General features: G+C 44.0%; 1 protein-coding gene across 12 annotated transcripts in view; it reads right to left on the minus strand.

Moving 5' to 3' along the window:
* Nucleotides 1-15,414, minus strand: part of serac1 (serine active site containing 1) — a 232,373-nt gene that overhangs the window by 210,758 nt on the left and 6,201 nt on the right. For all 12 annotated transcript variants that reach the window (XR_013499660.1, XM_078230002.1, XM_078229996.1 and 9 more), the window contains exon 2: nt 10,584-10,620. Coding sequence is in view for 11 of the 12 variants with exons in the window: in XM_078229996.1 (XP_078086122.1) it covers nt 10,584-10,620 (37 nt within the window). In the remaining variant the exon portion in view is untranslated. The remainder of the gene's footprint in view (nt 1-10,583; nt 10,621-15,414) is intronic.

The raw sequence follows: 15,414 nt of genomic DNA on the forward strand, positions 1-15,414 counted from the left end.
ATTAGGTCTCCTCTCATCCTTCGTCTCTCCAAGGAGAAAAGACCGAGCTCCCCTCAGCCTATCCTCATAAGGCATGCCACTCAATCCAGGCAACATCCTTGTAAATCTCCTCTGCACCCTTTCAATCTTTTCCACATCCTTCCTATAGTGAGGCGACCAGAACTGAGCACAGTACTCCAAGTGGGGTCTGACGAGGGTCAGACCCCACTATTTTGCTACCAAGTCAACCCGTTGGACTTTAACCTGGTGTTGTTAGACTTCTTACCAAGTAAAGTCTTGTAGACTTGAGTTCTATATGCTTCAATATTATCCCAATACATAGGAAAAAAAAGTCAAAATTTTCAGGGCATAGAATATACTGGGTGGAGGACTTCAACGTTCATCACTACGAGTAGCTTCGTAGCACTGCCGCTGAGCAAGGTGGCCCAGTCCTCAAGGGCATGTCTTCTAGACTGGGCCTGCAGGAGATGGTGACAGAACAAACAAGTCTGAAAACCCTCTTGACCTCACCCCCAATCTACCTGTTATAGATACATCTTTTCAGAACAGACCTTGCAGATCAAACCTGGGCATCTACAAGGCAATGAGAGCAACTAGTAGCAGTAGAATGGAGATCAACTATAATCTGTATGTATCCTCATGGTCTGGCTTATCCCTCATTCTACCATTTTGTCAAGCCAGGGAATAAACCCTAATCCCATGATAAGTGTTGGAAAGCATATCAAGAACATCACCAGCCAAAGATAAAAGTGAGCTGCTAACCTGATGAATCACAACACAGGACAATACGCACACTAAACAGCAGAAGCAGTGTGCTATATACAGAGCAAAGTACATTAGATCAAAGCTTTGCAGTCCTGCTGCATCCAGTCATGAATGGTGGTGGACAATTAAACAAGTAACTAGAGAGAGAAGTCGTCTCCAAAAATATCCCCAGGCACACAGGTCTAGTCTCACAAGTGTACAGAGTGAGCAGGACTATTGTTTTACAGACTCTCACTTTGCAGATGGATGTTTGAAGTCTGCTGAAGGGTGAACACGCTTTGGCAATTCTTGCGTGTGTTGTCGTCAACATAAACAGCTGGAAAGATTGTGCTGCCTAGGTAAGTGAATTTATTCACTGCTGACAGGTTCTGGTCATGGACTGAAACTTTGGACTCAAGATATTGAGTAGGTTGGGTACTTCAATTTTCTTTATACTGATCATAAAAGGTTGAAGTTGTTACATGCATTGGAGAACACCTCCATGGTACACTGCATGTTCTGCTCTGAGCGAACAGCTCATGCACAGCCATCAGCAAACAGGAAATCACAAAGTTATGCCTTTGGAGACCTTGGTCATTGCCTTGGAGTCATCTCAGATTGAGCAGATTCCCATCAATACAACATCTGATATTGTTGTCAGAATCATCATCATGGAAGGCACTGAAGAGCATAGTGGAGGAAAATATATAGGAGGGTTGGCAGCCCTGTTTATCTCCATTAGTTAAGCATGCTGTTTTGGAACTGTCAAACCATTTTGTGAATAGCTCAGACCAGCCAAATTCTCCATTATTGCCAAAGGCCTCAAGGCTGATTGTGTCAAAGGCCTTGCTCAGGTCAAACTTTGATTTAATTTGATTTGTCACATGTATTAACATACAGTGAAAAGTATTGTTCATTTCACGCTATGCAGACAAAACATACCGTTCACAGAGAAGGAAAGGAGAGAGTGAAGAATGTAGTGTCACAGTCATAGCTAGGGTGTAGAGAAAGATCAACTTAATGCAAGGTAAATCCATTCAAAAGTCTGACAGCAGCAGGGAAGAAGCTGTTCTTGAGTTGGTTGGTACGTGACCTCAGACTTTTGTATCTTTTTCCCGAAGGAAGAAGGTGGAACAGACAATGTCCTGGGTACGTGGGGTCCTTAATTATGCTGGCTGCTTTGCCGAGACAGCGGGAAGTGTAGACAGTCAATGGATGGGAGGCTGGTTTGCATGATGGATTAGGCTACATTCACGACATTTTGTAGTTCCTTGTGGTCTTGGGCAGAGCAGGAGCCATATCAAGCTGTGATACAACCAGAAAGAATGCTTTCTATGATGCATCTGTAAAGGTTGGTGAGAGTCGTAGCTGACATGACTAAGTTCCTTAGCCTTCTGAGAAAGTAGAGGCGTTGGTAGGCTTTCTTAACTATGGCATCAGCATGGGGGGACCAGGACAGGTTGTTGGTGATCTGGACACCTAAAAACTTGAAGCTCTCGACCCTTTCTACTTCGTCCCCGTTGATGTAGACAAGGGCATGTTTTCCTTTATGCTTCCTGAAGTCGATGACAATCTCCTTCGTTTTGTTGACATTGAGAGATTATTGTTGCTGCACCAGTTCACCAGATTCTCTATCTCATTCCTGTATTCTGTCTCGTCATTGTTTGAGATCCGACCCACTACGGTGGTGTCGTCAACAAACTTGAAAATCAAATTGGAGGGACCTTTACATGATATAAGGGTCCATGGCATTTCTCCTGAAGTGGTCCTCAACCTTTTTCCGAAACTGCACTGACTCACTAGCAGCAGATTTAGGTCAAGATTATTACACTAAGCAGTTCAGTTCAGAAAGATTCTAGGAAAGGTATGGCCAGCAACGGAGAGGAAAGAGATTCCTCCATGACTATTGCAAAATTAACTAGTTCCTTTCTGTTTGGGACAATGGAGACAATTTTGTATCCTTGCCAGAGGGCTACTTGATTTCATCAAGACTGAAAGAGTTCAGTAAGCATTTGACCAGGCATTGACCTCCAATCTTGTAGGCCTCATGTGGGATATCAGGTCCTGGAGCTTTACCAATTGTCAGGAGTTTGAGTGTGTTCTTGGTTCCTAACTGCATGGGAGGGCCATCAAGAGAACACTCAATTGCAAACTGTTGATTGCTCCTTCACTGATGGATGGATGCCCATTGAGGATGTCCATCTTTCTAGAACTTGGGCTTTTTTTGTGCGCAGTGTTGACCTGCTGGCACCAAGGGTTGGTAATGAACCAGTAGACTAAGGTCTGGAGACAGATCTCAGAACACCATAGAATCGATTTCATTCTTTGTGGTCATCATATGACTGACATTCAACTACTTTCTAATTCAGCCAAGTGTCTTGCATATCGCTGGGCTTGTATTGAACAGTCCAGAGAATGTTTCCATTTGCAATGACTTGTCATGGAGATAAATCCTACAGAGATGAAGTTTCTGTTCCAGTAGTTTCTGGATTACCTCATTGAAAACCGTACCGGACTTGATGCATGCAAGATGTCCGGCCATGGTAAAATGCCCCTTAAAATGGGCAGCATGGTGACACCGTGGTTGGCACTGTTGCCTCACAGTGCCAGGGACCCGGGTTTGATTCCCAGCTTGGGTCACTGTCTGACTTTGGCACCGTAGTAATTATGAAGCGAAGACAAGTTAATGATCTTGGGAAGGCATGTCTATTCATTGATGTTTTATGAGAACAAAAACTATGCCAGCACCACAAATTCTTCTTTTCCACAGCCACTGCAAAGGAATGTGCAACCTTTACCTATTCCTTGAACTGACCTTCCTCAGTTAGAAGCATCTCACTGAGAATGGCATTCTGAACATTGTACCTACTCAAGCTCTCTAGTGACAGGAGCAATTCTTCTCACATGTCTGTTAGCTATTAATAGGTGTCTTGTTGAGCTCTACACATGCCACTACACGGTGTTGACCCATATTCAAAGCTGTTTTACCTTAGATTGATCTCATCCTTCCAGTCTGTTGGCATGAGTCTTCACATGCCAGGGTAAACAAAATCCTAAGTCGCAGATGGTAGGAGACCCAATGGCTATCCTCACCTGGTTTGGCCCACCCATCAATGCAGTTTACTAGGGTATGGTCGCTATCACACACAAACAACTACTTGGAGCCTCCGGGGAAAATGAAGACCAATGTAGGATGAGCCAAAGAGTGTAGCAATGTCACCTGTGAGAGGTGCTACTTTTACACTACTGTACACTGCAGTGCAGCTACAACACTGGCATCTACTTAATAGTTGGAAAATGTATGTCCGAGAGTCAGAGATTTACAGCATGGAAACAGGCCCTTCAGCCCAACTTGTCCACACCACCCTTTTTTTTTTAAAACCTCTAAGCTTGTCCCAATTGCCCGCATTTGGCCCAGATCCCCCTATGCCCATTGTACCCATGTAACTATCTAAATGCTTTTTAAAAGGCAAAAAATTGTACCCGCCTCTACTACTACTCTGGCAGCTTGTTCGAGACACTCACCACCCTCTGTGAAAAAATTGCCCCTCTGGACACTTAGGTATCTCTCCCCTCTCACCTTAAACCTATGCCCTCTAGTTTTAGACTGCTCTACCTTTCGGAAAAGATATTGACTATCTAGCTCATCTATGCCCCTCATTATTTTATAGACCTCTATAAGATCACCACTCAGCCTCCTACGCTCCAGAGAAAAAAGTCCCAGTATATCCAGTCTCTCCTTATAACTCAATCCATCAAGTCCCGGTAGCATCCTAGTAAATCCTTTCTGCACTCTTTCTAGTTTAATAATATACTTCCTATAATAGGGTGACCAGAATTGTACACAGCATTCCAAGTGTGGCCTTACCAATGTCTTCTACAACTTCAACTCTTGTATTCAATGTTCTGACCGATGAAACCAAGCATGCCGAAAGCCTTCTTCACCACTCTGTCCACCTGTGACTCCACTTTCAAGGAGCTATGAACATGAACCCCGAGATCTCTTTGTTCTGTAACTCTCCCCAACGCCCTACCATTAACTGAGTAAGTCCTGCCCTGGTTCAATCTACCAAACTGCATCACCTCGCATTTGTCTAAATTAAACTCCATCTGCCATTCATCAGTCCACTGGCCCAATTGATCAAGATCCCGTTGCAATTGGAGATAACTTTCTTCACTATCCACCATGCCACCAATCTTAGTGTCATCTGCAAACTTACTAACCATGCCTCCTATATTCTCATCTAAATCATTAATATAAAAGACAAATAACAGTGGACCCAGCACTGATCCCTGAGGCACACCGCTGGTCACAGGCCTCCAGTTTGAAAAACAACTTTCTACAACCACCCTCTGGCTTCTGTCAAGAACCCCAGTCCAACGCCAGCACCTCCACATTCTGTCAAGAAGCCAATTTTGTATCCATTTAGATACCTCATCCTGGATCCCGTGAGATTTAACCTTATGCAACAGCCTACCATGCGGTACCTTGTCAAAGGCCTTGCTAAAGTCCATGGAGACAACATCAACTGCACTGCCCTCATCTACCTTCTTGGTTACCCCTTCAAAAAACTCAATCAAATTTGGGAGACACGATTTTCCACTCACAAAGCTATGCTGACTGTCCCTAATTAGTCCTTGCATCTCTAAATGCCTGTAGATCCTGTTTCTCAAAATACCTTCCAATAATTTACCCACCACAGGTATGAGGCTCACTGGCCTGTAGTTCCCAGGCTTTCCCCGGCAGCCATTTTCAAACAAAGGCACAACAGTAAGTTTACGGACGACACAAAATTGGCAGGACTTGCAGATAGTGAGGAGCATTGTCAGAAGCTACAGAAGGATATAGATAGGCTGGAAATTTGGGCAAAGAAATGGCAGATGGAGTTCAATCCTGATAAATGCGAAGTGATGCATTTTGGTAGAAATAATGTAGGGAGGAGCTATACGATAAATGGCAGAACCATAAAGGGTGTAGATACGCAGAGGGACCTGGGTGTGCACGTCCACAGATCCTTGAAGGTGACGTCACAGGTGGAGAAGGTGGTGAAGAAGGCATATGGCATGCTTGCCTTTATAGGACGGGGCATAGAGTATAAAAGTTGGGGTCTGATGTTGCAGATGTATAGAACGTTGGTTCGGCCGTATCTGGAATACTGCGTCCAGTTCCGGTCGCCACACTACCAGAAGGACGTGGAGGCTTTGGAGAGAGTACAGAGGGAGTTTACCAGGATGTTACCTGGTATGGAGGGGCTTAGTTATGAGGAGAGATTGGGTAAACTGGGGTTGTTCTCCCTGGAAAGACAGAGGATGAGGGGAGACTTAATAGAGGTGTATAAAATTATGAAAGGCATAGATAGGGTGAACGGTGGGAAGCTTTTCCCCAGGTCGGTGGGGACGTTCACGAGGGGTCATAGGTTCAAGGTGAAGGGGGGAGGTTTAACACAGATATCAGGCGGACATATTTTACACAGAGGGTGGTGGGGGCCTGGAATGCGCTGCCAGGCAAGGTGGTGGAGGCGGACACACTGGGAACGTTTAAGACTTATCTGGACAGCCATATGAACGGAGTGGGAATGGAGGGATACAAAAGAATGGTCTAGTTTGGACCAGGGAGCGGCGCGGTCTTGGAGGGCCGAAGGGCCTGTTCCTGTGCTGTATTGTTCTTTGTTCTTATTTGCCACTCTCCAATCTTCAGGCACCTCACCCGTGACAATCGATTCAAATATCTCGGCTTGGGGACCCGCGATTTCCTCCCTAGCTTCCCACAATGTCCTGGGATACACTTCATCAGGTCCTGGGGATTTATCTACCTTGATGCGCTTTAAGACTTGCAGTACCTCCTTCTCTGTAAACTCCTCAAGACATCACTATTTATTTCCCCAAGTTCGCTAACATCCATGCTTTTCTCAGTCGTAAATACTGATGAGAAATATTCATTTAGGATCTCACCAATCTCTTGTGGATCCGCACATAGATTACCTTGTTGATCCTTAAGAGGCCTTACTTTCTCCCTTGTTACTCTTTTGCCCTTTATGTATTTGTAGAAGCTCTTTGGATTCTCCTTTGCCTTATCTGCCAAAACAATTTCGTGTCCCCTTTTTGCCCTCCTGATTTCTCTCTTAACTCTTCAAGAGATTCACTTGATCCCAGCTGTCTATGCACGTCATGTGCCCCTTTCTTCTTCTTCACCAGGGCCTCAATATCCTGAGTCATCCAGGGTTCCCTACTTTTGCCAGCCTTGCCCTTCACTCTAAGAGGAATGTGTTTACCCTGAACCCTGGTTAGCACACTTTTGAAAGCATGCCACTTACCAGACATCACTTTTCCTTCCCCCAGACTCCCCCAATTAACTTTTGAAAGTTCCCGCCTGATATCATCAAAATTGGCCTTGCCCCAATTTAGAATTTTAACTTTTGGGACAGACCTATCATTCTCCATAGCTATCTTAAAACTAATAGAATTATGGTCACTGGTCCCAAAGTGATCCCTCACTGACACTTCTGTCAACTGCCATTCCTTATTTCCCAAGAGGAGGTCAAGTTTTGCCCCCTCTCTAGTCGGGCCATCCACATACTGAGTGAAAAATTCCTCCTGAATACACTCAACAAATTTCTCTCCATCCAACCCTCTAATACTATGGCTGTCCCAGTCAATGTTGGGAAAATTAAAATCTCCGACTATTACCACCCTATTTTTCTTGGAGCTATCTGTAATCTCCTTACATATTTGCTCCTCAATTTCCCACCGCCTATTTGAGGGCCTATAGTACAACCCTATCAAAGTGATTTCCCCCTTCTTATTTCTCAGTTCTACCCATATAGACTCAGTGGCCAAACCCTCAGATATATCCCTCTCAGTACGGCCGTGATGCTTTCCCTAACCAAAAGTGCAACTCGCCCTCCTCTTTTACCTCCTGTTCTATCTTTCATATAGCATCTGTACCCTGGAACATTGAGCTGCCCAGTCCTGTCCCTCCCTTAGCCATGTTTCAGTAATTGCTATAATATCCCTGTCCCACATACCCATCCATGCCCTGAGTTCATCTGCCTTGCCCGTCAGGCCTCTTGCATTGAAATAAATGCAGTTTAATCTGGACTTCCCTTGCTCTCTGCTGTGCTTTTGCCTGATCTGTCTGGTACTAGGATTACTGACACTGCCTTTACTACTTAACGTGCTCTCTAACTTCTGTGCTATCCTCAAACTTCTCTTCTGTCTCCCTACTGCTTTGGATCCCACCCCCCTGCCAAACTAGTTTAAACCCTCCCGAGTGGCTCTAGCAAATTTCCCCGCCAGGATGTTAGTCCCCCTCCAGTTCAGATGTAACCCATCCCTCTTGAACAGGTCAGCCCTTCCCCAAAAAAGATCCCAATGATCCAAAAATCTAAATCCCTGCCCCCTGAACCAGCTCTCAAGCCACACATTCATCTGCCTAATCCTCCTATTCATACTCTCACTAGCACGTGGCAGCGGTAGTAGTCCTGAAATTACTACCTTTGAGGTCCTGCACTTCAGCCTTCTGCCTAACTCTCTATATTCACATTTCAGGACCTCATCCCTTTTCCTACCTATGTCGTTGGTACCAATGTGTACAACGACCTCTGGCTGCTCACCCTCCCCCCTAAGAATGTCCTGCAATCGCTCAGAGACGTCCTTGACCCTGGCACCAGGGAGGCAACACACCACCCTGGAGTCTCGATAGCAGTGGAAGGGTTTCTGAATGGAGGTCTGTGACAAGTGGCATTCCTCAGGGATCAGTGCTGGGACCTTTGCTGTTTGTAATATATATATGTATGAATGATTTGGAGGAAAATGTAACTGGTTTAATTAGTACGTTTGGGGACGATACAAAGGTTGGTGGATTTGTGAATAGCGATGAGGACCATCAAAGGATACAGCAGGATATAGATAGGTTGGAGGCTTGGGCGGAGAGATGGCAGATGGAGTTTAATCCAGACAAATGTGAGGTAATGCATTTTGGAAGGTCTAATAAAGATAGGAAATATACAGTAAATATCAGAACCCTTAAGAGTATTGAGAGGCAGAGGGATCTGGGTGTACAGGTACACTGGTCACTGAAAGTGGCAACGCAGATGAAGGTAGTCAAGAAGGCACAAGGCAGGCTTGTCTTCATCGGCCGGGGACTGAGTTTAAACATTGGCAAGTCATGTTGCAGCTTTATCGAACCTTAGTTAGGCCGCACTCGGAACATAGTGTTCAATTCTGGTTGCCACACTACCAGAAGGATGTGGGGATGTGAAGACTGGAGAGGGTACAGAAAAGATTTACCAGGATGTTGCCTGGTATGGAGGGCATTAGATATGAGGAGAGGTTGGAGAAACTTGGTTTGTTTTCACTGGAACGACGGAGGTTGAGGGGCAACCTGATAGACATCTACAAGATTATGAGGGGCATGAACAGAGTGGATAATCAGAAGCTTTTTCTCAGGTTGGAAGAGTCAATTACTGGGGGCGTACGTTTAGGGTACGAGGGGCAGGTTTAAAGAAGATGTACAAGGCAAGTTTCATTTTTTACACAGAGGGTGGTGGGTGCCTGGAACTTGCTGCCGGGGGAGGTCATGGAAGCAGATACGATCGTAAGTTTTAAGGGGCATCTGGACAAATACATGAATAGGATGGGAACAGAGGGATATGGTCCCTGGAAGGATGGGGGGTTTTAGTTCAGTCGGGCAGCATGGTTGGTGCAGGCTTGGAGGGCCAAAGGGCCTGTTCCTGTGCTGTAATTTTCTTTGTAATGCGGTGTACAGACTTTAAAAAGGCCTTTGACAAAGTGCAAGCAAAATTAGAGAATAGAAGAACACAAGAAATAAGAGCAGGAGACCACCATATGACCTGTCGAGCCTGCTGCAGTATGCAATATCACCGTGGCTGATCTTGAGCTTCAATTCCATATTCCTACCCACGCCCCACATTCCCTTGATTTTCTGACAGATCAAGGCCTGTATCTGGCGGGGGTGTCCCAAAGATGTGCTGAGGAACTCTCCCACCCCATATGTTCCAAGTAAGTATTGCACGGCCCATTGCCCAGGAAGTTCAAGCTTCTGATGGGCAATTGCCCTGAACTGGGAACCATCAAAAATGATTTAAATTGCAAACTTTGGATGGCTCAGACTGTCCCACAGGAACAGTTACCCAGAAAAGGTTAGAAAAAATAAAACCACTTCTAATTTCTGGGTAACTATTGTACTGACCTCCCCCAACCTCCAACACTGCCACCCCCCCGTCCCCCTACCCCTCCCCCCCACAACCCCCTGACCCAACAGAACACCACCAGCCATGGAACTCCCCCCCCCCGCCCTCCCCTGATTGACTTTGTGTGCCACTCCACAAAGGTTCAAACCCCAAGGATCTGTCCAGCCCAGTAACACTAACAACACTCAGAAGCTTGAGCCCATCTAAGACAAAGCAGCTACTTTATTGGCATCCCAGCTTAAACATCTACAAGATGCATTTCAGCACCTCACTAAGCCTCCTTTGAAAGCACCTACCAAACCTGTGACTTCTACCACCTAGAAGGACCAAGGTAGCAAGGCATGGGAATACAAACACCAGCATGCTCCCCTCCCATCCTGACTTGGAAATTTATCACCCATTCCTCACTGCCACTTGGTCAAAATCCAAGAACTCCCTCTCCAATAACATTGTGGGAATACCTTCACCACATGGATTGTAGTGACTGAAGAAGGTGGTTCAGCATCACATTCTCAAGAGTAATTTGGGATGGATAATAAATGCTAGCCATACTAGTGAAACTCACATCCTAAGAACAAATAAAAATAAACTATTCAAATATGATTAACTGATCATTCAAAAACTTACCCCACAATAACTGGTCCAGCATACTTTCCAATTTTCCCTGCCAAAATAGAAAAAGTGAAAGAATATTAGAATATTAAATTCAGGAGGTGTGTACTATCTTCAGGTCAGGAACGAAGCAGATAAGCACAATCTACGTTGTGAAGAGAACAAATCTGGTATCAATGACGGAGATTGCTAACAAAAGATTGATTCGAATGTTTAAGGCATAGAAGATGACATTCGGCCACACTCACAAGCAGTGCATTCCAGACCTAACCACACTTATAAATGTTTTCCCTCTGGTTCTCAATCCTTCAGCCAACAGAACATCATCTCCCTATTTACTCTTCCCAGATCCTTGATGATTTTGAATACCACAGTCAAATCTCATCTTAGCCTTTCTTTCTCCAAACTATCCATGTACATGAAGTTGCTCATCTCTGGAACTATTGTGAATGCACTCTTTCTGATGTCTTCACAACCTTCCTAAAGTGCCCAGAAATTAACACATTACTCCAGTTGCGGCTCAACCAGTGGTTTATAACTTGGCTTTGTATTCTTATACTGTTAAATTAACTTTGGTCTGCCACTTGTCCTTTTGCACTTTAACACTATTTTCCTCAAGTTCACAATACTTCCATGTTTTACGTAACCCAGAAAATTTGTAATTGTGCACTGTACACCAAAGTCTAAATCATTAATATCTATCAAGAAAAGCAGTGGTGCCAACACTAATCCATGGTGAATTCCATTATAAACCTTCCTTCAGTCCAGAAAAACAACTACACTCGATTTCCTGTCACTCAGTGAATTTCATATCCATGCTACTACTGACTGTTATTGCTTGCACTGGAGGTGGTACATGGAAGGTTCACTAAATTAGTCCCTGAAAGGGATAGTTGCCCTATGATGAGAAGCTGAGTAAATTGGGCCTTTATTCTCTGGAGTTTAAAAGAATAAGAGGTGACTTCATTGAAATATAAAGGATTCTGAAAGGGCTTGGTAGGGTAGACATTAAGAAACTGTTTCCACAGGTCGGGGAATCTAAAACATGAAGGCACAGTCTCAGTGTAAGGGTCCCATCATTTATCACCGACAAGAGGAGAAAATACTTCACCATAAATCTTTGGATTTCTCTATCCCAGAAGATTGTGGATGCTCCATCGTTGAAAACATTTAAAGGTGACGTTATGAGGGTCACAAGGGACCATCTCTCCCTATGGTCCTTGTAGAATACGAGCTCCCTTATTAGCTGAGTGGAGGCTCGCCCAATAGGGAAGCAGCAGCGGGGGTTTAAAACCAGCTGGCTCCACTCAGACTAGAAGTCAAAGGACTCTAGGCTAATCTGTCCTCTGTAGCCGCTGGACTGTGTTCAGAACTCACTTTAAATAGGGGGCGATTGGTGACAAAAGATAAGATTATTACAGGTTAAGATAGATAGATTTTTGGTTTCAGAGAATCAAGGGATAAGATGGCGGGAAAGTGGGGTTGAAGCCCAAACTCAGTCATTATCCTATTGAATGGCAGAGCAGGCACAGCAGACTATATGATCTACTGCTGATCTTTTTTTGTGTTCTCTGACCTTGCTCGCAATCCTATTATGTGGCACTTTATCAAATGCCATTTGCAAGTCCTTGTATCAGTCCCATCACCCTCACCAACCCTCTCATTACCTCATTTAAAAAAGCTCAGGCAGGTTAATTAAACATAATTTGTCCATAACAAATCTGTGCTGACAGTCCTTAATTAATCTGCATTTGCAGATTATTAATTGCCACAATTGTTAATTTTGATTCAAATTATCATTTCAAAAAGCTTCCCCCAATCATTTAGGTTAAATTGACTAGCCTATGGCTGCTGGGCTTATAGAGTCAGAGAGATTTACAGCATGGAAACTGGCCCTTCGGCCCAACTTGTCCATACCGCCTTTTTGTTTTTTAAACCCCTCAGGTAGTCCCAATTGCCTGCATTTGGCCCATATCCCTCTATACTGTCTAAACGCTTTTTAAAATACAAATTGTACCTGCCTCTACCACTACCACCTCTGGCAGCTTGTTCCAGACACTCACCACCCTCAGTGTGAAAAAATTGCCCCTGTGGACCCTTTTGTATCTCTCCCCCCTCACCTTAAACCTATGCCCTCTAGTTTTAGACTCCCCTATCTTTAGGAAAAGATATTGACTATCTAACTGATCTATGCCCCTCATTACTTTATAGACCTCTATAAGATAACCCCTCAGCCTTCTACGCTCCAGAGAAAATCCTTTTATCCTTAAACCTCCTCCTGAACAAAGGATGTGATATTTGCAATTTTCCAGTCATCTTCCACCTCAAGTCTGTATCTAATGAGGTTTGAAAAATGTAGCCAGTACAGAGCTATGTTTCAGGTCAATAACCTTTCACCAGAATAGATCAGGCTTGCTAATTGCTCTCAGAGTATGCCCTGCCACTATGCACATGCATTGCCAGGTCCCTCTGTCCCAACACTCTCTTTAAAACTACATCAACTCACCTCCTAACACCTAGAAGGAGGAGGGCAATTGATGTATGGAAACATCACCGCGTGCAAGTTCCTTCACTGTTGCTGGGCCAAAATCCTGGAACTACCTCCTGAACTGCACTATGGATGTATCCTTGATTGCAGTAGTTCACAAGACGACTCAGCACCACGCCCTCAAGGGCAATCAGGCATGGGCAACAAAAGCAGACTTAGAGTGTGAAGCCCACGTCCGTGAAAGAATGAAAAAAGACTAATTTACTATCCTTCCTGCCAAAATGCATAATTTCACCTTTCTTTGTACTAAATTCCCTCTGCCACTTATTTGTTGGCCTACTGGTCTTGTTGCAGTTGATTGGTATCATCTGCACTGTTTGCCACACTTCCAAGTTTGATATCATCAGTATATTTTGAAATTTTACTCTGAGTGTTCCAAGTCATATATTACATATGTATAAGCATTGGTCCTAGCATTGAACCTGGGGGAACAGCAACCTCTACTTTCCTCTAGTCTGAAAAACACCCATTTACCATGACTTGGTGTTCTCTGTCCTTAACCTAATTTTTAAAATCCAAGCTGATACTGAACCTCCTATTCTATAAGCCTCACTTTTGTTAACCAGACTTTTGGTAGTTGTCACTTTCACAAAATCCATATGGATAACATTTCTGGGGACATAGCTTTAAATTGAGGGGTGAGAGATATAGGACAGATGTTAGAGGTAGGTTCTTTACTCAGAGAGTAGTAAGGGCGTGGAATGCCCTGCCTGCAGCAGTAGTGGACTCGTCAACATTAAGAGCATTCAAATGGTTATTGGATAAACATATGGATGATATTGGAATAGTGTAGATTAGAGGGGCTTTAGATTGGTTCCATTGGTCGGCGCAACATCGAGGGCCGAAGGGCCTGTACTGCACTGTAATGTTCTATGTTCTAATATGGGATCTTTCCTACAATCTATGCTGATTGCATCAAATGTAGTATTCTCTTCAATCCTCCTATGAGGGTTAAAACATTCAAGTAAACTAATCAGGAGATGGAGATAATGGGAAGGTTTGCCATATTCTTCCAGTCTTTCCCAGATACAGGAGAGATACCAGAGGATTGGCAAGTATCACACCCCTGTTTAAGAATTCATTCACTATTCCTTTATTTTCCATTAATAATATCCCAGACTCACTCTCTAGAGGACTAATATTCATTTAGTCTTCTCCTTTCTAAATGCCTTAGCAACTCTTACTATCTGTCTTATACTTCTAGCTAGGTTTCTCTCAGTTTACTTTCTCCGTGCTTATTTTTTGTCATCCTTTGATGTTATTTATATTCTGTTCAATCTTCTCATTTACCTTTGCAGAATTGTACACATTTTCTTCCAATTTGATTTTATCTTTGACTTCCTTAGTTAGCCACAGATCTTTCTCTGTGACTGGAATGTATCTTTGCTGAGTGTTATGAAATAACTCATTAAATGTCTGTCACTCCATCTATTCTGATCTATCCCTTAAACTCATTTTCAGTTCACTTTAGCCAGCTTTGTCTTTACACCCTTATTTAATTCAAAACACTAGTCTTGGACCAACTACCCTCTCCCTCAAACTGAATGCAGAATTCAAATTGTTATAATCAGTGCTACCCAAGGATGCCTTCACTAAGAGGTCATTAATTAATCCTGATTTATTGCACATTACCAGACCTAGAATAGCCTGCTCTCTGGTTGGATCTAGAAGTTGCTGCTCTAAGAAACTGTCCCAAAGTCTCTATGAACTCATCTTCCAGGTTACCCTTACCAATCTGATTCATCCAGTCGATAGGTAGATTAAAAATCAATTATCATTAGTCATTTTTTACAATCCACATTATTTCTTCCTGTATATCACAGAATCCCTACCGTGCAGGAGGAGGCCATTCGGCCCATCAAACCAGTACCGACAACAATCCCACACAGGCCCTATCCCCGTAACCCCACATTTACCCCGCTGATTTCCCGGACACTGAGGGTCAATTTAGCATAGCCAATCAACCTAATCTGCACATCTTTGGAGTGTGGGAGACACCCAGAGGAAATCCATGCAGACACAGGGAGAAGTCACCGAAGGCTGGAATTGAAACTGGGTCCCTGGTGCTGTGAGGCAGTAGTGCTAACCACTGGGCCACTGTGCCAGCCCTGCTGTCCTACAGTGTGGTTGTTAGGAGGCCTATAAACTATTCCCACGGTGGCTTTTTACATTTATTCCTTTCCATCTCTATCCAAATTGATTCTGGTTCTTTAGATCTGAGCTAATGGCAGACCGGTACAGAAGGTGAAATCGCACAGGATCAGAGGTGAGCTGGCAAGATGGATACAGAACTGGCTC

Source organism: Mustelus asterias, chromosome 15 (assembly GCF_964213995.1).
Source record: "Mustelus asterias chromosome 15, sMusAst1.hap1.1, whole genome shotgun sequence".
In the NCBI taxonomy this organism is placed as follows: domain Eukaryota; kingdom Metazoa; phylum Chordata; class Chondrichthyes; order Carcharhiniformes; family Triakidae; genus Mustelus; species Mustelus asterias.